Genomic DNA, 23090 nt, shown 5'->3' with positions numbered 1-23090 from the left:
ACCCCTATCCGCAAGGCTGATTCCCTGACAATTTTCAAAGACAGCTGAAAACTCTCTTTCGTTACCATCTGACTTCGTCCTAAAAATGCAAACAAACAAAAAACCTTTGGTTCTCTTTACTTAATCCCCAGCCTAGCTTGTACTTATTTGAACAATGCCTGAAACTTGGTCTCATGAGCACTTCCTGTGCTATTTGCCTCTTTGTGATGCAGGGCTCGCAAAGTTTCTAAATCCCTGGTAGCCCTTCGGCCAGGTACTCTTCAGATTTTGGTAGCCCGAAAATTAATTTAACTAGCCCAAATAAAATAAAGACTATAAATGTCAATCAAAAACATTTTCAATACACAAATATCAACGAATATCAAGGAAAGAGTTTTATTTTACTATTTACAAGGTATCTGCAGAATTCTTAATCTATTTAAGGCAATTTGAAAAATAATTTCTTATACCATTTAACGTATTTAAAACTATCCTTTCTCTAAAATAAACTTTTCTCTATTGGGCGGACATTCGGGCACCTGAGCAAAAGCATTGTTTATACCAGACCTGTACAGCATGCACACACAAAAAAGTGTGTAACTTTTAACTTTCAGGGGAGACACTGCAGGCAAAAACAACGTTTTTCATGCACATGTCAAATTTGACATTTTGGGCTTTTTAGTTTTTCATAAAGTATTTTTTCAGACTAGCGGAAAGAGAACATCCAAAAGACACTGTTAAGTGTTTCTTCTATAGCACTTTATCTATTTGTGTGAATAGATTTCAATTACAATTTTATTTTCAATTACAATTATTTTAAAAGGCCGTTTTCTCAAAATGAGTTTTCTCTCCTATTGAGCCATATATCTCCACTTCAGTAGCACTTACACACACCAAACTTTACATCTTTATTCCTGTCTATATCCTGAAGGTTTTTACAGAGGGATTTGTTCATATATAATTTGCTTGATTTATATACAACATTTTATTCCCCAAGAAATTGTGAAAATGTATTGTTTTCTGTCTGTTCTAAGTATTTTCTGAATTATGGAGTGACAAAATGAGATGCCCAAAATTCCCTCTGTAAAAACTTTTGACTCTAATATGTCAATAAAATGAAATACGAATTTTGAAACCAACTTCATCTAGTGTTTAGATTTTTGTTCTAGAAATGTATGCAAATTAGCACATATTTCATTCAATAATGCATAATTTGCATATTTAAACCTAACATTTTAGAAAGCTTGTAATACAACATTTTGCAATAATCAATGTAATCAATCAACTAGGTAAGTAAGGTGATAACTATTAGTTGATTTTTTTTACCCTATTCACCTGCAGTGTCTTGCCTTAATGTGCTATTTATATTTGATTTGACGCTTGATGTAACTAAATGATGTACATTTTAGGTTACCTGAGAAAACATTTTTACTGTACAATACACTGCAGTTCAAAAGTTTGGATCAATAAAGTTTTTTAAAGAAGTTTCTTATGCTCATCAAGGCTGTATCTATTTGATAAAAAAATACTGAATATTATTTCACAAAATAATATTGTGAAATATTATTGCAATTTAAAATAAATGTTTTATATTTTAATATACTTTAAAATGTAATTAATTCCTGTGAAGCAAAGCAGTATTTTCAGTGTCACATGATCCTTTAGAAATCATTCTAATATGCTGATTTTTAATCAATGTTGAAAACAGTTGTACTGCTTTTTTATTTTTTTTTATATACTGTATTTTTTGGGACCTGTGATATTTAAAAAAAAATAAAAAGTTAAAAAGAATTTTGACTAAAAAGTGTTTAGTCAAAATAGAGATTTTGTGTTACAATATAAACTATTCAATTATTTTTATTTTTTAAAGATACTTTAAAAAAGTTTAAAGAAAGTTATAAACTTTATTCAGCAAGGATGTGTAAAATGGATCAAATTGATAGTAAAGACTTCTATTGTTAGAAAATATTCCTATTTTGAATAAATGCTGTTCTTTTAAACGTTTTATTAATCAAAGAATCAAAGAAAAAAGAAACACAGGTTCCAAAAAAATATGAAGCAGCAGAACAGTTTCAACACTGATAATAAATCAGCGTATTAGAATGATTTCTGAAGGATCACGGGACACGGAAGACTGGAGTAATGATGCTGAAAATTCAGCTTTGATCACAGGAATAAATACTATTTTAAAGTATAAGTATAAAAATAGGAAACCAATATTAGAAATTACAATAATATTTCACTATATAACTGTTTTTTGTTTCTGTATTTTGGAAATGAATACAGCCTTGATGAGCAAGAGACTCAAAGTCAAAGACTCAAAAACAAGATCAATTATTTATCAGGTTTATAATATAGCCCTAACATAATATATTATCAAAACAAACTATTTAAACTGATAGAATAGAATAGAATAGAATAGAATAGAATAGAATAGAATAGAATAGAATAGAATAGAATAGAAACTGGTAGCAAAACTTAAGCTGAGATCTGTAAGTTAAATATATAAAAAAACGTGAACATATGAATTCTTCTATAGCTGTCTAAACATGGATATGAAGTACAGTTTGTACAATACTCTTGTGTGACTGTACGTTTCAGAGTTTTGTTACCCATCCTCCGCTATTTCCAGCACTTAATCTTCTTTAATACATGAGGACGTTTTATTTCACGTGTCAATGCGTTTGCGTTGTCTCTCGTGTTGAGCGCACCGCAACCATTGAAGTATTGAGTTTCTACAGCGACTCATTTGGTGCACATCGTTCTCTTTCTATGAAACCGGTTCTAACTCTGTCGTGACATCAGCTCTATAGCGGTTTGCCCGAGCATTGCTATTCCTTCCCTTTTACTGGCGGCAGTCAATCAAATGGCTTCCAAACTGATTTTTCTGTGCGCGAAGCACATTATTTCTTCTGCGCGGCCGCGGTGGAAGAAGAGCGCGGTCGCGCTCGCGCTCGCGCTCAGCTTAGAGGGAACACTGCGTGGGAGCCCTGTATTTAAGGTAGCCCGCCGGGCAGGGCAGTGATACATTTTAGTAGCCCGACTGGAAAACACAATAGCCCCGGGACGTCTGGCTAGCGATTTTGCCGCCCTGTGATGATTCGCTTGATGTATTCCCCAATTGAAAGTCGCTTTGGATAAAAGTGTCTGCTAAATGAATAAATGTAATGTAAATGTAAAAGATAAGCAAATCACAGACGAATGGACTTTTCAAACCAAAAAGGAAACTGAAGGAAACACATTCATGCCGCTACAGTAGAAGGTGCAACATGAAAGTACATTTTACTAAAGTATACATTAAACCAATCATTTTGCAAATGTGGAATTTTCTTGTACAAGTCTATAATAATAATAATAATTAGTTTTATTTGTCACATACACAATTATACAGAGTATAACCAGCAGTGAAATGTGTGCTCTGCATTTAACCCATCCAAGTGTACACTCAGTAGTGAACATACACGCGGAGCAGTGGGCAGCCAACGCTGCGGCGCCCGGGGAGCAGTTGGGGGTTCGGTGCCTTGCTCAAGGGTCTCACCTCAGTCGTGGTATTGAGGGTGGAGAGAGTGTTGGTTATTCACTCCCCCCACCTACAATCCCTGCCGGACCTGAGACTCGAACCCACGACCTTCGGGTTACAAGTCCAACTCTCTATCCATTAGGCCACGACTGCTACTACATTGTAGTAGCCTTTTGTTTTAACTACAGTAAAAAAAAAAAAAAAAAAACCTTACACTGAATTGCTATCATTTTAATCTTTTGAAAAATCTTGTTTTCATGTAGTAATAATACTTTGCAAGAAGAATAAGCAAACTTGCAATGCCACTTTGAGCACATTAGCACTAAATGCTCTGATATTGCTTCTGCAGTGGTGCTGGACACTTGATTCAAAAATCTGGAACGTTTCTTCATTGGAGGAAGAAAAATTCATCAACCAAACAAAACTGCTTTGTTGGCAGACAAATGTTTATTTAATAGCTTAATACAAATGCATTGTTCCTATTCCAAATTTTCCCATGAAACACGTTTGGTATGAAAGGGCCTTAATGTTTATCAAACTAATAAGACTCCTTAAACAACATGACCAAAATTTCATTCACATATTTATATTCACACCATAAAACCACTAATTGCAAGAAATACTATGTACATACCCACTTCACAGTGTTTCCCTTTGAAACGGTAGGGACAGACACATCGGTAGCTGTCAGCTTCTTCTTTACAAGAGCCTCCATTACGACAGGGACTAGAGGCACAGATACTTAATCTGACTGAGGAAAAAAAAAAAAGAGGAAAAATGCTGTATGTACCGGCAAGTAGGCAAAATGACTTCTTCCAAACGGATATGTGGTGCATTAAACAATATTATGCACAATAATTGGACGTCTACCTTTTAATATGTAAGTGTGCGAGGACAAAATGTTAACACTTAGAGCAGATGTAACATACCTCTTTCGCAATGCTTGCCTCTGTAGCCATGCTTGCACTCACAAATATAGCCTCCATCTCTCTCATAGCAATAGCCTCCATTCTGACACGGTGAGGAATCGCAGGCTGATCGGGGCTGTACTGAAAAACACACACACCAGCTTCACCACGTTCCTTCACAGCATGTGATCGTTTTTTAACGCTCACTAGTAACTTTAATTTGAGTATGTTGGAATGATTTCATTTAAATGCACACCACAGCATAGATCCTCTGTGAATTTCAAAAGCCAAGTTGCAAGATTACCTTCACATTATGTCAACATGCAAATAAATCTTTCTTTTCTCATTTACTCAACATAACGCCGTAGCTGCTCTGGGGACCTTTACCACCCTGAAAACCTGGCACAGTATTTGTTAATTTGTCATGGAGACCATGGCTTGCACATGGCTTCAAGGTTCTCTAGGGCTCTTACCATATGGGTAGAAGTCCTTGTGATCAAAGTCAACACCAGTTTGGCAGGTGCAGAGGTATGTGCCGCCATACTCTAAGCATGGACCTCCATCTGGACATGGTCGGTTGTTACTGCAAGGTGTTTGTGTTACCTCTAAGGAGTAAAAAAAAAATGGCAGAAATTAGTTATACAAATTTGTGTGCAGTACTACTTTTGGAATACTTTGTTGGAAACAAGGTTGCCCACACTTTTTAGATGGATACAGTTTTCTCTGGTGATCAATACGGCATGTATCTTGTGACTGTCAGATATTTTTAGTGCTTTTGTTAGAATAAAAGATTGCCCACACTCTTCAATTGGATACAGTTTTCTCTGTTGGTCAATAAATAAAAGAACCTTAAGTGCTTTTCCATCATGAGCATTTATATGCTCCTTCCACAATGCATTTACTGCATATAAAATGGACATCTCTTACCTATAATTTGATAACGTCTTTGGAACTCTTTGAAAACACAAATTCTGTATTTGTTTGCAGTTAATACATACCAAACTGACAGTAGAGTCCAGTGAAGCCTGTTGGACATTCACAGGTGCCATTCACATCAACACAACCCCCTCCGTTCTGACAGGGACACTCCTCTGTAGGGATTTAAGTGTGATGTAAAGAGAACAGAAAGAGACAGATAAAGAGACATGTTTGAAGGAGCTCAGCACGCTATTCTGGATAAGTAAACATTCTAACCATTGTACAATGTTACTCTTTCTTTACATCAGTCAAACTTGAACAAAGTGTAAATTCAGTGGAAGCATGTGTGGGAATGTTACATTGTTTGTGTGTGTGTGTGTGTGTGTGTGTGTCTGTGTGTGTGTCTGTGTGTGCGCATGAGCATAGTTTAGCGTAGTGTGGTGGGATTTATTGTACTGTTGGACATTATAAACTTGTACCTTGAGTCAGTCTTTCCCACAATTTTCCCACACAGTTCATAGTGCTGGATGACTGTAAGTTAGTATTCTGTAAAGCTTAAGACTTTTTATTTTCCTCTTCCCTCAGTAATTGCAGCAGTGGATCAAAGTAACTTGCTGTATCATTGTTAAATTGCTTCCTTTTGAAGTCCAGGGGGCTTGCATGAGGGTGTTATTTTTTTCTGATAATATGTAGCATGTTTTTGATCAAATTGTGTGACCCTAGGGGCAATTAATAGGTTGTTAATTCGGTGGAGCCATTTTCATTTGTTGTCTCTAAGGTCGGTCTCTTTGATCTCAGTGCTCCATTAGACACTCCTAGGTTCTGTCTGTGAGCTTCTACCTTCTCTTTTTGAGAGATCTGCATGACTTTTTCCACTACACATTCCAAGTGAGCCGGGCAGGAAGGTATTCTGGAGATTTAGGAGAGTCTATATAAGAGCCGATGGTTATTTCAGCTCCAGGTGGACGAGTAGGATGAATTTGCTAGAGCTGACAATGTACTTTTAAATCTATAGGGGCACAAAGTGTGCAGTGTACACAGTGATCCTGGGAGCAGGGATAACACGCTGACTGACATCGACTAAATGAGATAAAGCAGAATATGAGGATGTTGCACCTCAAATCATCTTCATAACTTGAGTCTTTGGAGATTTGTGTTGGATGTTAGAGCATCCAAAGAGATCTCACCTGCTTTGTTGCAGGGAAGTGAATTCCAAACATTAGGACTGTCTCATAAAACAGAGGCCCTTTTAAGTCTAGACAAGAGCCCTTCCTCTTGTTGGTAAAGTAGTAAAAAAAAGTGCCATAAAGCAATTATTTACAACATCAAGCGACTTGCTGCAAGGTCTGAGCAGTAAACTGGTGAGGTTCTGTAGGTTTGGATAATTATGCTCATCTATCACGGCTGCATAGTCTTCCTCAGGCAGTGCTTCAAATTCCTGTGGGATAGTGGTGTCTGCCTTGTTCTCCTCTGTGCCATGTTCCTGCACAGTTACTTAAGAGGAGTAGCTACTATGCATTAAAGTCTGAGAGTACTGTACCTTCACAGTCATCACCGTAGTAACCTGGGGTGCAGGTGCAGTTGTAGTTTCCAGAGCCAATATACTCGCAGATTTGACGCTTTTCACAATTCTGTCCATCGCAGGAAACTGTAAGCAAAATATTATGCGTGATGACCTTTTGAAAGGGAGATAGAGCTTGGCAGGAACTTGAAGAACAAGTTCTACTGAACAACTGACTTACCTGTCTGATTTGCAGCATCAGTAGAGGAATTTTCCATGACAACTATCTCTGTTTAGGGTAAATATATATATATATGCTAAAATAATTTAAGTTCTTTTTTTTTCCTCATAAATGTACACACAGCACCCCATATTGACAGAAAAACACAGAATTGTTGACATTTTTGCAGATTTATGAAAAAAGAAAAACTGAAATATCACATGGTCCTAAGTATTCAGACCCTTTGCTGTGACACTCATATATTTAGGTATCTCAGGTGCTGTCCATTTCTTCTGATCATCCTTGAGATGGTTCTACACCTTCATTTGAGTCCAGCTGTGTTCGATTATACTGACTGGACTTGATTAGGAAAGCCACACACCTGTCTATATAAGACCTTACAGCTCACAGTGCATGTCAGAGCAAATGAGAATCATGAGGTCAAAGGAACTGCCTGAAGAGCTCAGAGACAGAATTGTGGCAAGGCACAGATCTGGCCAAGGTTACAGAAAAATTTCTGCTGCACTTAAGGTTCCTAAGAGCACAGAGGCCTCCATAATCCTTAAATAGATGATGTTTGGGACGACCAGAACCCTTCCTAGAGCTGGCCGTCCGGCCAAACTGAGCTATCGGGGGAGAAGAGCCTTGGTGAGAGAGGTAAAAAAGAACCCAAAGATCACTGTGGCTGAGCTCCAGAGATGCAGTCGGGAGATGGGAGAAAGTTGTAGAAAGTCAACCATCACTGCAGCCCTCCACCAGTCGGGGCTTTATGGCAGAGTGGCCCGACGGAAGCCTCTCCTCAGTGCAAGACACATGAAAGCCCGCATGGAGTTTGCTAAAAAACACCTGAGGATTCTCTGGTCTGATGAGACCAAGATAGAACTTTTTGGCCTTAATTCTAAGTGGTATGTGTGGAGAAAACCAGGCACTGCTCATCACCTGTCCAATACAGTCCCAACAGTGAAGCATGGTGGTGGCAGCATCATGCTGTGGGGGTGTTTTTCAGCTGCAGGGACAGGACAACTGGTTGCAATCGAGGGAAAGATGAATGCGGCCAAGTACAGGGATATACTGGACGAAAACCTTCTCCAGAGTGCTCAGGACCTCAGACTGGGCCGAAGGTTTACCTTCCAACAAGACAATGACCCTAAGCACACAGCTAAAATAACGAAGGAGTGGCTTCACAACAACTCTTCACAACAACTCCGTGACTGTTCTTGAATGGCCCAGCCAGAGCCCTGACTTAAACCCAATTGAGCATCTCTGGAGAGACCTAAAAATGGCTGTCCACCAACGTTTACCATCCAATCTGACAGAACTGGAGAGGATCTGCAAGGAGGAATGGCAGAGTATCCCCAAATCCAGGTGTGAAAAACTTGTTGCAACTTTCCCATAAAGACTCATGGCTGTATTAGATCAAAAGGGTGCTTCTACTAAATACTGAGCAAAGGGTCTGAATACTTAGGACCATGTGATATTTCAGTTTTTCAATCTGCAAAAATGCTGTGTGTACATTAATGAGGAAAAAAATGAACTTAAATGATTTTAGCAAATGGGTGCAATAGAACAATGAGTGAAAAAATTTAAGGGGGTCTGAATACTTTCCGTACCCACTGTGTATATATATATATATATATATATATATATATATAAAAACATAGTATATTCTGGAGGTATTACTTGGGCAGCATGATCTAAAACATTAACAAACATTAAATAAGTGATATACAGTCAGGTCCATAAATATTGGGACATCGACACAATTCTAAACTTTTTGGCTCTATACACCACCACAATAGATTTCAAATGAAACGAACAAGATGTGCTTTAACTGCAGACTGTCAGCTTTAATTTGAGGGTATTTACATCCAAATCAGGTGAACGGTGTAGGAATTACAACAGTTTGCATATGTGCCTCCCACTTGTTAAGGGACCAAACGTAATGGGACTGAATAATAATCAGAAATCAAACTTTCACTTTTTAATACTTGGTTGCAAATCCTTTGCAGTCAATTACAGCCTGAAGTCTGGAATGCATATACATCACCAGACGCTGGGTTTCATCCCTGGTGATGCTCTGCCAGGTCTCTACTGCAACCGTCTTCAGTTCCTGCTTGTTCTTGGGTCATTTTCCCTTCAGTTTTGTCTTCAGCAAGTGAAATGCATGCTCAATCAGATTCAGGTCAGGTGATTGACTTGGCCATTGCATAACAGTCTACTTCTTTCCCTTCAAAAACTCTTTGGTTGCTTTTGCAATATGCTTTGGGTCATTGTCCATCTGCAATGTGAAGCGCCGTCCAGTGAGTTCTGAAGCATTTGGCTGAATATGAGCAGATAATATTGCCCGAAACACTTCAGAATTCATCCTTCTGCTTTTGTCAGCAGTCACATAATCAATAAATACAAGAGAACCAGTTCCACTGCCAGCCATACATGCCCATGCCATGACACTACCACCACCATGCTTCACTGATGAGGTGGTATGCTTAGGATCATGAGCAGTTCCTTTCCTTCTCCATACTTTTCTCTTCCCATCACTCTGGTACAAGTTGATCTTGGTCTCATCTGTCCATAGGATGTTGTTCCAGAACTGTGAAGGATTTTTTAGATGCCTTCCTGTTTTTGAGGCTCACCAATGGTTTACATCTTGTGGTGAACCCTCTGTATTCACTCTGGTGAAGTCTTCTCTTGATTGTTGACTTTGACACACATACACCTACCTCCTGGAGAGTGTTCTTGTTCTGGCCGACTGTTGTGAAGGGTGTTTTCTTCACCAGGGAAAGAATTCTTCGGTCATCCACCACAGTTGTTCTCCGTGGTCTTCCGGGTCTTTTGGTGTTGCTGAGCTCACCGGTGCGTTCCTTCTTTTTAAGAATGTTCCAAACAGTTGTTTAGGCCACGCCTAATGTTTTTGCTATCTCTCTGATGGGTTTGTTTTGTTTTTTTAGCCTAATGATGGCTTGCTTCACTGATAGTGACAGCTCTTTGGATCTCATCTTGACAGTTGACAGCAACAGATTCCAAATGCAAATAGCATACTTGAAATGAACTCTGGACCTTTTATCTGCTCATTGTAATTGGGATAATGAAGGAATAACACACACCTGGCCATGGAACAGCTGAGAAGCCAATTGTCCCATTACTTTTGGTCCCTTAACAAATGGGAGGCACATATGCAAACTGTTATAATTCCTACACCGTTCACCTGATTTGGATGTAAATACCCTCAAATTAAAGCTGACAGTCTGCAGGTAAAGCACATCTTGTTAGTTTCATTTGAAATCCATTGTGGTGGTGTATAGAGCCAAAAATGTTAGAATTGTGTCGATGTCCCAATATTTATGGACCTGACTGTATCTTAAATGAAACTCTAACCAATCCACATTGGTGGTAGGTCAAGCCACTTCAACCTCAGACAAGAGCTGACCAAGCATCTGATAACTATGCTGACATTATTTGCAAATAATATCAGACACGTCATCTAAAACCATAGTTGGACAACTTTTTGAGAAGAGCCATGCATTGGATATTGGAGAAATGCAAGCTTCTTATTGATACTGGAGTAAATTTTTCTTTTCATGAACAGACAAGAGTTGACCAAGCACCTGATAAGTATGAGATGAGGCTAACATTATTTGCCGTTCAATTAGTCAGATGTGGTCTGAAGCCATAGTTATCCCAGAGTGTTCCCTCCTCTTTATTTATTTTATTTTTTCAATTTCATTGTGTCAGTCCCAGTTGGAAAATGTTACAGCTAGCCAAAAATAAAGTGGAAAGTAGGTGGCTGGCTGTGTAAACATCATTAAACATTTTTTCCCATTGCAAAGGGAAACAAAAACAAAAGATAATATGTTGGCTGTCATTTATAAAGTAATATGGTGGGTTGAACTCAAGAGAAAAAGCACACCTGTCTCGCAGTGGCTTCCAGTGAAGTTTGTTGTACAGGTGCAGGTGTAGTTATTCACCAGGTCTTCACACACACCTCCATTGAAACATGGCATGGATGCACATTCATTGATATCTGGATTCCAAAACACAAGATTCGTGTCAGTGTAGAGAATAATTTGTCAGCGTGAGAAAGGCAATCCTTAGAACAGCTTGGTTTTGATTGTATCAATATCTTAAGATGTGAGAATGTATGAAAGTTCATGCAGGTGTACAGTTTCATTGACCAGGTGTCTAGTATTAACAGTAATTCTGGTCTATGTAGAAACAAGGGTTCAAGATATGCAAAGGCCAGCGGTATAGTTTCCAGAGTGCTTCCCAACTGGGCTTGCATTTCATCAATAACCTCCATTGTGGGAAGCCCAATTTGTTAAGCAGGGGAATCATGTCAGTGCTTTTTCCTTAAAAGTCATATCAAGGTCTACTTAGAGAACTCTGAATATTTGGAACATAAAACCTGACCCAAAATGAAAATACGGGGAAAGAAATCAAAGTAACTGATAATATATTTCCATTTACTAGCTGCCCTTAAATTTACTGTACTATAGCAGTCTTCATGAAGTCTGTCTAGATAACACCATCTGTCAAATGAATAAGTGCGGGCCTAATGCGGAAAAAAGGAAATGTTCCCTGGGGAAAGTCATGGCCTTTCAGTGACACGCCCAATATCCATGCTCACCTGACTCGCATAGGAACCCAGTGTAACCTGCTTGGCATACACAGGTGAAGTTGCCGACACCCTGTATGCACTGTGCTCCATTGAGGCATGGGGTCTCTTGGCACTCGTCTATGTCTGCAGGCAATAAACACACACACACACACACACTGGATATTTATTCAGCTGATTAATATATCCTCCACACCGTTCCCCTCACTCTGAAACTATGCACTTCTGGCTGTGAAAGGTATTAGAGGTTTGATACATCTCTGCAGGCTGGACTGTGGGAACGAGAAAGAGGTTGAAGCCAGCAGAGCGCTAAGGGAGGAGGGGAGGACAAAATCAGAGAGGAGAGAGGCCACAGCATGAAAAGAAGAGCTTACTGAGTTCAAAACTCACATACATTTTCACTCACTATTTTAGTCCCCATTGGATAATTTTTTGAGAAGAGCCACATATTGAACATTGTAGAAATACAAGCTTATTATTGATATTGGAGCAAAGTTTTCTTTTTCTGAACTTACATGCAATGCATAATTGTAATTGAAGTCCGATAATTGAAGAATTGGGTATTTACCTGTCTCACATGTTGTCCCTATGAATCCCACTGGACATAGGCAGATGAAGTGGTTGATCTTGTCCACACATGTGCCTCCATTCTGACAGGGGTATGAAGAGCACTCATCAACCTCTATCAAAACACACAAAAGAACAACAAATATAACGTGACTTTTATTAGATGTGCACACAGGAATGAAAACATGAGGGAATCCTAAAGTGTAGGGGGTGAAGGATAAGGTAATGATTTGACCACAGCAAAACGTTGGACGGACACTATATGTGTATTACATACAGATGTGACCAGGGGAAATTCTCTCCCTTAGGTTGTCCCCCTGGCTTGCAGGGTGGAATTTTACTTTTACAAGCTGACTTTCTCTTTCCTGGCGAGGAAGAACACAAAGGATGAGTACGAGTTGTGAGGGATGGAAGGATTTCATCATTCATTTACCTATCTGGCACCTGCGTCCAGTGAAGCCAGCCAAACACGAGCAAGTGAAAGAGGGATTTCCAGTGATGCAGTCGTCAATGCAGTGGCCACCATTTTGACAGGGCCTTAAGTTAGCACAGACCGAAGCTGAGGAGCACAATGGAAAAGAGTCTGAGCAGACTGATATTTTCCTGTTTGTACTGTCCATAATGGTTTCTAATTTGTTGGATACACTGATTCTTTTTTCCTTTCCTTTGGTGGCATACCTGAGTCATTGCAGCTGCCCACTTGCACCTGAGAATCATCAATACGAAAGACCCAACGACCAGGATAGCCCACATTTGTGGTGGCTTCAACTTCAACAATGTCATCTGTCCGAGAGCCAGGGATATTGAAATAGCGCCTCCCATCGCCAGCATTAAAACCTGCCTAGGAAGAGAGTGGAAGTGGAGGAACGTTCTCTCAGGTGGATTCTATTACATTTGAATGTCACTTAAGTAATTTTTGTCAAAATTAAAAACTAACATGAGTAAAGGCAATGACCTTACCTGTGCAGCTATTCCTCCTAAACCTGCTATGTCACCACCACTGGTAGCATGCATCCCTGTTGTCCAAGAAATATTGTGGTACTGGAAAATGGTGAAGGAGAGCTCACCATCTGTGATGAGAACTACTTGAAATGTATTGACCTTTAGAGAAGAACAGACAGAAAGTCAGTTGCCACAACCAGTATTCAGAATTTTAATTTACTTGTTAGACCAGATTTTCTTAACTCTGGCCCTTGAGGTCCACTGTCCTGCAGAGTTTAATTTTGATCAGGGATCAACTCTTCTAGACAGTAGACCTTGAGGGCCAGACCTGATAAACCTAGATGGTCTTCTAAAGGAAACATTATAAAAAATGACATGAACTTGGTACCGGAGTTAATGAGCTGCCACCAAAAAATGTGACTTGATGCCAGGTTGCAATCAGCACCCATGTAGTGACAAACATAGGGAACTCAGGAAAGTAACGATTAATGTCTGCAGTGGCTTTTCTCAGGACGGCAGGATCTTTGCTCTCTCGATAAAAAACTTTTCCTGCCCGTCGGTTGTCTACATCTGCCCAGAACGGAGCCACCACCCTGCGGTCTCCAGCAATAGGGAATGCCACAGGGGTGAACTGGGACACCTCCCTCAGGAAAGACACCAGGCCATTGTTGTTGACCTTGAAGACACAGAAAAGAAGAGCATGTACATGCTCAGGGTTAGCAGAGTCAGCACACAAAGCTTCTTTCAGCTCACCATCCTGGCACTCATTCCCAGATTCCACTGCTAAAGCCTTACCACACCATGAGCTGCATGTTTGGACATTCGCTTTCTGAGTTGCACAAATAACATATTTCATCTCCATGAAATTCTTTCCACACTCAAGTATACCTGACGACAGAGACCGGGTTGGTTCACTCAGGAGTACTACAGAGTCAAGAAGTCGTAGACCAACAAAAATCCAATGATTTTACAAATAATTTTCAAGCAGAACTTTTAAAGGACAATTCAGTTTCTTGTAGTGACTGTTGGGGTAGATATTGCGAAGGGCCTGGAACAGTAATCGGCTGTCTATGATGTATGGAACATGCTGACTGGGAATAAGCGGAGACAGGCTGAGGTGTCCAGTAGTGTGTTGACACATTAGAGTGAGCAGTAGCATTGCAGGATGAAAGAGTGAGGCAGGCTCCTGTGGCAGATGTATCCATTTCCCATCAGGGAACAGACAGCTGCCTTGTTCTGCCAGACATCCACGTCTTGCAGCTGAGAAAACCTGAGCAATTTTCAGACACACATACAAATTCTGACACACCTGCCCTGGCTCTTGTCCACTAGAAGTGGTTTTAGAGGGCGAGGCCTTTATAACTGTCTCTAAAGTAACCACAGAGCCCAACACTTGCTTTGCTGACCACTGGCTTTACTCTGTTGACCGAGTCTACTCCTGTGATGAATGTCCAGCCAGACTGACATTGAAGAAATCTTGGAGTGTATTCTCAGGGGCACAGTGTTATCCAACTGATATGAATATGCATGCAAATTCACTAAACTGGCCAACAGGGGTGTGTGAAATTATTCCATAGCTTTCTGGTTCTCCATTTTGGTGGAGGTTTTGCAACCAAGCTTCCTCAATAGTTCTCCAGTGGAAAGACTGGAAATTTAAAATCCTTTCTAAACTGTTCTGTCATTTTAATAGAAAAATACAATGTCACCTTTCTGCCCCATATCAGATTGTCACAGCACAGAGCAACAGAGTTACGATTAGAGAGTGTATCTAATGCTAACTTATGCTAGTCTGTTTGCACCTGCACAGTCGCACCCCTCTCCAGGTGTTCACTCCCCAGTGCCAACTTCCCTGTCCCTTCATTTCACTGATCTGTACCCAGTTCTGGCAGCAGCAACAGCAACAAAGGCAATGTCAGACACATGGCCTTTCTTCTCCCCTCCCCATGCGTATGGAAACCATAATTCGGAGGCCTTTGCTGTAAAAACAGTAGAGGAAGTTTTGTTTGGCCTGACTCGGGTGCTTGGTTAATTGGCCGACCGCAGTCTTCCCCTCTCTGCATCAGCGTGCTATGGCGAGAGTGTGGTTAACATAGAGAAGCAGAGTGAAGCCTGCAGGGCCACAACTCTGGGGTCACTGAAAGGAGCCCTGTGAGAGCAGAAGAATGAAAGAAAAGACAAAGAGAGAAGCTGGAGAAATGGAAAAGATGGAGGGATGGAAAGTGCAGGTACAGTTCACTGACAGATACAAACCCTTGACAGGAACCAAAGTGTGATTTAGAGTAAATGTTTCACAGATGACCAAAACACTTGAGAATGGGCTGCAGTACTAAACCATTGCATGCTAATGATATAAGCAGCAAACTGGGAAAAGAGAGTTGTACAGCAGTACAATAGGAACAGCAGTGTTTTCACCAGCACAAGCAGTGGAGAGCTAGTAGCAACAGTGAGCGGAGGTAATGAATGGAAATTGCTTAACTTGCTGCTAAATTAGCAGCGGAAATCTCACTAAGCACTACATTAGATATTATTCTCTGGTGTTGTAATATGTCCTGGCATTTGTTCTGATCTATTTGTAGCATCTGGAAGAGGTTAAACCTAGCTGCTTTTCTTTCATGTTCTAATATCTTATTAAAAGTGGGATGTATTAATTTGATCTAACCGCAGACTAGAAGTGAATTAAAAGCAATCATAACTTAGTTTAAACAGGTCAGCTTTCTGAGAAGTAAAATTCAGTTAGGTGTAAATAAAAACAAAAAAACACATTTGATGAAGTGGATCACATTTGCGTAAACATGCCGTCATCATTTACAAAATAATTTATGAGTATATAAGTAATGTTTTTATTTGTTTTGTTTTCTTTTTGTTCTATTCTTATATTTAGGTCTATATGGTGCCACTTATGTGACCAAGTTATTTTTGGGTTATTCTTCACCGGATAAATCGCAAGTTTTCATAGATTGGTTTTGTTGAAGTCATTTTAATACTAAAATAAATGTTCACCTGGGAAAAAGGATGCCAAAAAAAATATTTCAAAACATTGAATCTTGACATGGGAACCTTTTCTTGCTCTTCCTAGTAATTTGAGGAAAAAGCTGAAGTGGATGTGTTTGTATGTTTGACCTTGGCTCCTCTTGCTTCACGCCCTTGTGCGGTTGTGGTGGGTTTCTTTATCATGACTGGCATTCCACAGAATGCTAAACCATGACCCTCTGTATGGCACTTCACTAACTCATATCTTATAATAATATACAAAGATTTTCTCTATTCTTGGAAAAATAACTTAAACCCAGCACAGAAAAATTAATTTCAGTGGCTGCCCCTATTGAATCAAGTCCAAATATTAGCTCAAAGCTTAGCATAACATATTACTTATCTTGACATAAAGCATTACATGCTAAGCTACCCAGCTCCTAACAAAATAACACATATGTCCTCACACACTTAGCTAATATTTGGGCTACTTAAGTGAGGAGGAGGAGGAGGAGGAGGAGAGGAGCAAAGAGGATAGAGAGAGAAAGAGATAAAGAAAAAAATCCCTCAAGGTTGAAGATTCCCTTTCTATAGTTGCGCAAACATGAAGTGTTGAAGTGCTGAGGATGAGCTTTAGCAGATGTGCTCTCAGTGTGCCGTGAAACCTCAAATCTTTCTGTCCCCATCATTTTCCCTCTTCTGCTTTAACTCAACTGTTGGATGAACAATTCTATGCCTAAAACAATTATAAACATCCTTTTTATAGCTTCCCTTACAAACAACTTGTTGGGAGGTTTCTTAACTTGAGGTCGCTGAAAATCAGTAATGGTGTTCTGTTCTCCATCAAAACTTACACCAGTTTCATTCAAAATAATTTCAAACTTTGTTTTTTGCATTTGCTTTGGAAGTCCATGTCATGCTAGCCTTGGATCTCATCCTTCCTGCTCTTCATCCCAGTCATTCATAAGGTTAGTTAATTGAGGGCCTGCATTGTTTGGCATCCCTAAGACACTTTACAGATGCATCTGGGTTCTGTTAAAGGGATCATGCCTCTCTTCAATAGAGCAGCTGGACAGGTCCATTGGGAAGACCCTTGAACTTGTTATCTGAGGCTGAAGAAGAGGAGGAAGAGGGAAGGGTGAGGGTAAATGAAGGGAAAGAGGAGAGGTCGCAGCTACATGTGAAATCTCTCAGACCCCCCCAAAAAAGAACGCAATTGTGGAACAAGAAAAAGCACATTTTGGACAATTCTGGGCTGATAAAATGTCAAGCAGAGAAGGCATATCACTGTGGAACTATGCCCATCCCTGGAAGTCCTGGATGTCAAAGAACCGGCTTTCATAATTCCTGACAGTGAGACTCAAATTTAGGTAAACAGCGTGTGAACAAATCCCTGTTTTTTTACAGTAAAAAAATACCGTGCTTGAAAGTCATGCTTCAATCTGAGGCAGAGCTTTTTTTGGGTTTACTTATAATATTATAAATGAAGAGGGAGTGAATGAGAAAAAGTGAGAAGGATGACTGGAGGTGGACAGAAAGAGTAGGTCAGGAAGTTAAACATGCAATAGCAGGCAGTACTAAACCTTCTTTTTGCTGTAGGGAAGCTCTTACAGTAATACCCTGAGACAAGTCTCAAGAACCACCTCAAATTGTTTGGCTCAAGAGCTTTTCTGTTTTTTCAAGGCCTGAAGGCTTGGAATGCCCTCCCGGAAGAAATTATCCATGAGGATCTCTCCTTGTGTACTCTCCAAAATCTCACCTGTTCTAAAGCAGCTCCCTTGCGGAAGAGATCCACATGTGGCTGTAGCGTGCAATAAAGCTGAAGTGTAATTGATTTTGGTTCAAGCAGCTTGAGTGCAATACAGAAATTATGACAGCAGTTTTAATGCTGTTGCATGCCTCAATGCACCAGTGACTTTCAAAATCTTACTCCAATCGACCTGCAGTTGCCTCCCAGTTTGTACTCGTTGCACCCTTTCTGCAGTTACCACCCATAACTGTACTTTCAGTTCTCTCCTGCTCACATTGAGGTAATCTAATTTTAGATCTTCACTGCTATCCGCAGCAGGTCTTATCTTGTCTTCATTTCACATTAATATTTACATTGTGCTCTGAGATATAAGATACCACTCAGGGTGACGCACAGATGTATCACAAGTTAAACTAGGTTCTGTAGACAACCATGCACTATTTCAGCAAGCTGCATTGGCCAGGACGTCTAAGTGACTTCATGACTTTAAAATAGGAACCACAATATTTCACCTCAAATTTGTGAGGGCACAGTTGTTTGAATGTCATGCAGTGGCTTGGAGAGGTTGTGTGGCATGTCTTCTCTGTCAGTCGTCCGCTGCATTGGGATTGTGATCTCATTCATCCATTCGCTTGTAGCCCAGTCTGGAAACCTAGCCTCTGTCACCATGGTACCTCGGCCAGGCTGGGTAGGGTGTTGGAGATGGAAAGTTGATAGTAAAGATGGGTGCCCTGGGTGGAGCAGCATATTTTGGGAGGCAATACAACTGGGATGCTGCATCAAAACAGATGGCGTTGATTTACGAGGATGGAGCTTCCACTGCGCTGAGTTTGAAAAGTGTACATGCCACAGATGAAAGCCCCGCTCACCCAACCAAATGCAGGACGCAGCTATGATCAAAGAACCGAGACCTGTCAGAGCACTTGCCACACTTGTTTTCTATCACTGGTTTTCCTCATGACAGTCATTCTTCTTGTTTCTTTTCTCCACCTCACTCTCTCAAACCACAGTTTAAGCAGATGTGTTGCAGCAGCAATATATACTCTCATCTCTTCACTAAAAAACATCCAGTAGTTTAGTCACTGTGCCATGTGACATAATAAAACTTTGTGGTGCAGAGGTTCATCATCCAATCTCAAGCTGTAAGACCTGCCTCTGTTTCCCTCAAAGCTACTGAATGAAATACCTTATTCTCCTGCACAAGACTCATACATTTCAAACATACAATCTGTACTCACATAAAGTCCAGTGTGCCGTTCCCCGAAGAAAGGGAAAGCCACAGAGATTGCTACCAGTCCTGATCCTCCATCATCTTGCTCGATGGTCTGGGAGTCACCCTCATCCAGGCCAAATGGGTAGAATTCCTCCAGGGGTACAGCCGGCTCCACGCCATGAAGCAAAATAAGAAGTATGCACACGGAGAGCACCAGTCTCCTCAGCCACCACATGACCTTGTCTGCAGAGGGATGGAGAGGAGAGGACTAAGATCCAGGACACTCAGAGAGGGCAACAAGACAACTCTAAACCCCAGTGTCAAATGCTCAACCAATGATCCTCCTTGTCTTTCTTCTCCGTTTCTGTAATTTTCCTCTTTTGGTTTCTAATTCCACCCTTTGTTTCCTCTCAGATCTTCTCGCAGCCCTGGTACTTGGGCTGTTGGTCTATAACAAGGGGGTAGATTCCTTGCATTCTGCGTGCTGCTGGGTGCTCAAGAGCTGCTGTGCTCCGTGCCGCTCACTGAAATGAACAGAGTGAGAGAGAGAAAGAAGGAGAGGGAGCAGAGTGATTCGGCTCTATTTTTTTTTTTTTTTTTTTTTACAATCCAGTGACTTGGTCCCTGATGGTTAGTTTAGAAATATCCTCAATAAAACCTCTATTCTGCCTGCCAAAGGAGTTCTTTCAGACCCAGCCCCACCCCCCCAGGGATTCACTACCTTGCATGATTAAGAACTCTTATCCAATAGCTGAGGAGAGACTGGTAACTGGATAAGCACTGGGTGGAGCTATGGTAATCAAAGGGCTGCTTTAAAGAGACTCTGACAGGGCACTTTCCTCTGCTCTTAACTTTTGCTGAGAAATACCCTTCCCTAGAAGAACATGTCTCAGTGTGGAACACACTACCACATGGCAGTGTAAGAGTTCCAGAAGTTGGGATGTCATAGTGCATTCCTTGTATACTGTACACAAGATGTCTGTTCAAAAGGAGGAAAATATACAAAAGCCTCTTGGTTTGGACTAGAGCTTTACTGAAAGACTTCTTACTCTTTGAAAATCAATTTTCCTCCAGATTAATCATACAAGGCAAGATTTCAAATATTTGAAATGTGCTTGAAACAACTCCCCTAAAATAAAATTAGATTATTTTTACCCAGGGGGTTATTAGTGGCGGGAATCAAATCTTGGAGGCAGAACATCACAAAGATTATTTTATAGGTAGTTATAGCTAATTTGCACACATCATAAACTACAGCATTTATCCAAAATACACCAAAGCCAATTGACAGCAATTCTTCAGACCACAAAGATCAATCTCATTTTTATTTTTCTTGTTTGTATGGTTTTATTGACTCATAAAAAATACTTTGTGATTAAACAAATCAGTTTTCTAATAGTTACAACACAGTAGTGATTATGAAATAGAAATTGTTTAACACCCATAGTAAAAGAAACACCATATGGAAACAATAATATGAAAACAGCATTTGTAGGTAAGATATATGATTAATTTTCTGTCCTGATTCACTCAAGCTGTAATTTAGCTGATTGGTACTAACTAAAACATGATCTTATTCTCTAAATGGTAGCATGTTTAAATAATGATCACCGCAATCATGTAAGCTACAAAGTAGCAGGAAAAGAGCATAATTTTGTGGTTTGCAAAACAGTTTAGGGGAACTAGGGTGTAATATTTAAGGTAGGTACAGATGTTTAAAAGTGTGTGTGGTGAAGAATTGAGACTGTGCTTAATGCTCTAAGATGAACAGGGATAGACTTAAGGTAGATTTATGGTCTCTTTCAACAGTTTGCTGCACAAATCCTTAAAACAATTTGGCAATTGAGAAGCATTTGGTGAAACAGTGATCTCTTTGTTTGTTGTTACTGGGTTCTTATGGTGTGGATCAGGATTACTTAAAGTATTTGTGCAAATGTAGTCCAACAATTCTCTCTGAGACCAGTGATTTTGTGTGTTTTTAAATCTAAAGTATGTGTGAATTATGTGTGTGTCATGTTAGCACAGGCCCTGTTTCATTGGTTATAGGCCTTTGAGAGACTACAAACATGTTTGGTAACAAAAAGCTGTCAGTTGGTCACCATGGGCTGAATTTCCAAACCACTACAGTTTTAGAGCCCCAATCTCAGCATCTGCTTCATATACGCTTGCCTCCTCTTCATCTCCTGCTCCAACTGTTCTTTCAGTGTGCAAACCTGAGAAACACAGAACTGTCAAGTTTTCATTAAAGGCTTCTTTAGTTCTTACTATTGAAAGTAATGTAAATGTCACTATTACAATACATCACATTTTTATAGCTTTCTCAAACCTGTTCCTCCATGCAGTGGACCCTCTGGCGGTGAGCTTTCTCTCGAGCCTCCAGTGCTCTCTCTGCCTGCTGCTGGGAGTCCCTCATCCGCTCGGTCTCCAGGTCTAGCTCTTGCCTGTGGCGGGCTGTCACTTCCAGGAGCCTCTGGGAGTGAGTCTGCTCCAAGATAGAGATCTGTGACTGCAGAGACAACACATAACATCCTGTCACAAGCGAATCCAATACAAAAACAATACGAGCTTGAAAAACGAACATGACACATGACCATTTAATGTTATTATAATCAGATTTCTAAAGGTGAGAGTACTAGATGCTGGTCCATGTATTATGGACTTCTTATGGACTTCTTCTTACTCTATCCATAAGTATGTCTATCACCTGTAGCATGTGAATTTCGGCCTGTGTCTCGCTTAAATCTTGCTCTAGATTTCGGATCTTTTGTTCTTGCTGTTCTCTCTCACGCTCAGCATGTAATACCTCTGCCTCCTTCCTTTGGCGATTCTTTTCTACCTGCACACAACACATGCATGCAAACAAAATGCATGCAAAGGATAGAAATATCTTGTGAGATACTGTCACATGCTGTGCATTTATGTAGGAGGATCATTTTATGTTTGACAAGATTGGCAAGTCATTAGCAAACTCACACAAACACTCCAAAACAAACCCTCATACAAACATACCTCAACCGATAATACTAAGAATAGAATAGGGTACAGACAAGGCAATCTGATTAGTTTGCACAAATTAAACATCACAATCAGTGACATAAACAACAAACCATTTGAAAGTCATTATGTCTGGCTGTGCATGCTATTTATAACAGCATGATGTACCTTCTCCAGTGTACGCTTTAGAGAGGACATGTCTTTTTCCAGACGGACCAGTGTCCACTCCAGCTCAGCTTTCTCTCCCTGCAGCCGATGTGCAGTGGTCTGCAGGGTAGCCACCTGCTCCTGAAGCTGATCCTTTTCTCCTTGCAAGAGTGCATAGCTCTCTTGCACCTCCTGCTTAGCCTGTTGCCTCTGTCTCACAGCCTAGTGATTTAGAAGAGATGTAGAATAGACACCATATACATGACTGTCCAGACCAGAACTGGTGTAAATAAACATGGTTTTCTGGACTAGAATGTTTCATGTCTGGGGCAGAAACTCAGATTAAAAAAGAAGAGACAGCTTTGGCTGTATTTTTGTCTGGTTTAGATATGGTGTCATGTGCAAGAGGATAAGAACCTTGAATTTCGCCCAACTGACAATAACAAAAATCTCTTTGTCAGTTCATCACTGTGATGATGGTGTAGTTCGTTATATTTTATTAGAATTTTGTTTGGTTGCATTTTATTTTTAATTTTGTGTTTTTACAGACACTGAGAGTGACAGACAGAGAAAAAGGGTGCAATATGTGAAACATCACCCCTTGCCAACATTTCCACCCTATGTCGCTTGAAATGTAAAACATGTTCCAGGATTTGTTTGATGTATGTGCCTCCAAGGACCAAATTATTTGAACAAGATCACCCAAACATAAAAATTCTGTCATCATTTACTAACCTTCATGTCATTTACAAACCCATAAGATTTTGATTCATCTTCAAAACAATAAATATGGTAAAAAGAAGCTGAGCCATACTTGTATGAAAAGCAATGAGGTTTGTTTTCGTGTGC

General features: G+C 40.1%; 2 protein-coding genes across 2 annotated transcripts in view; both read right to left on the bottom strand.

Annotated features, from left to right (window-relative positions):
- The window catches only part of LOC306878764 (sushi, nidogen and EGF-like domain-containing protein 1), a gene marked incomplete at its 5' end in the record, with an annotated part of 34586 nt that extends 15251 nt beyond the window's left edge, over positions 1 to 19335 (bottom strand). The window contains 13 exons of the mRNA XM_079431282.1: positions 4134 to 4250; positions 4429 to 4548; positions 4881 to 5012; positions 5406 to 5498; positions 6866 to 6973; positions 10954 to 11067; positions 11671 to 11784; positions 12227 to 12340; positions 12659 to 12784; positions 12904 to 13066; positions 13186 to 13326; positions 13556 to 13843; positions 19126 to 19335. Of these exons, the coding sequence (XP_079287408.1) occupies positions 4134 to 4250; positions 4429 to 4548; positions 4881 to 5012; positions 5406 to 5498; positions 6866 to 6973; positions 10954 to 11067; positions 11671 to 11784; positions 12227 to 12340; positions 12659 to 12784; positions 12904 to 13066; positions 13186 to 13326; positions 13556 to 13843; positions 19126 to 19335 (1840 nt within the window). The remainder of the gene's footprint in view (positions 1 to 4133; positions 4251 to 4428; positions 4549 to 4880; positions 5013 to 5405; positions 5499 to 6865; positions 6974 to 10953; positions 11068 to 11670; positions 11785 to 12226; positions 12341 to 12658; positions 12785 to 12903; positions 13067 to 13185; positions 13327 to 13555; positions 13844 to 19125) is intronic.
- Positions 19336 to 20439: 1104 nt separating this feature from the next.
- LOC306878874 (uncharacterized protein) overlaps positions 20440 to 23090 on the bottom strand; it is a gene marked incomplete at its 5' end in the record, with an annotated part of 64538 nt that continues 61887 nt past the window's right edge. Inside the window, 4 exons of the mRNA XM_079431453.1 lie at positions 20440 to 21313; positions 21427 to 21606; positions 21805 to 21936; positions 22263 to 22463. Coding sequence (XP_079287579.1) covers positions 21230 to 21313; positions 21427 to 21606; positions 21805 to 21936; positions 22263 to 22463 — 597 coding nt within the window. The 3' untranslated portion in view covers positions 20440 to 21229. The remainder of the gene's footprint in view (positions 21314 to 21426; positions 21607 to 21804; positions 21937 to 22262; positions 22464 to 23090) is intronic.

The sequence above is a fragment of the Barbus barbus genome (genome assembly GCF_936440315.1).
Source record: "Barbus barbus genome assembly, chromosome: 13".
NCBI classification, from domain to species: Eukaryota; Metazoa; Chordata; class Actinopteri; order Cypriniformes; family Cyprinidae; genus Barbus; species Barbus barbus.
The sequence above is the reverse complement of the archived record's forward strand: the minus strand, read 5'-3'. Positions and strand labels throughout refer to the sequence as shown.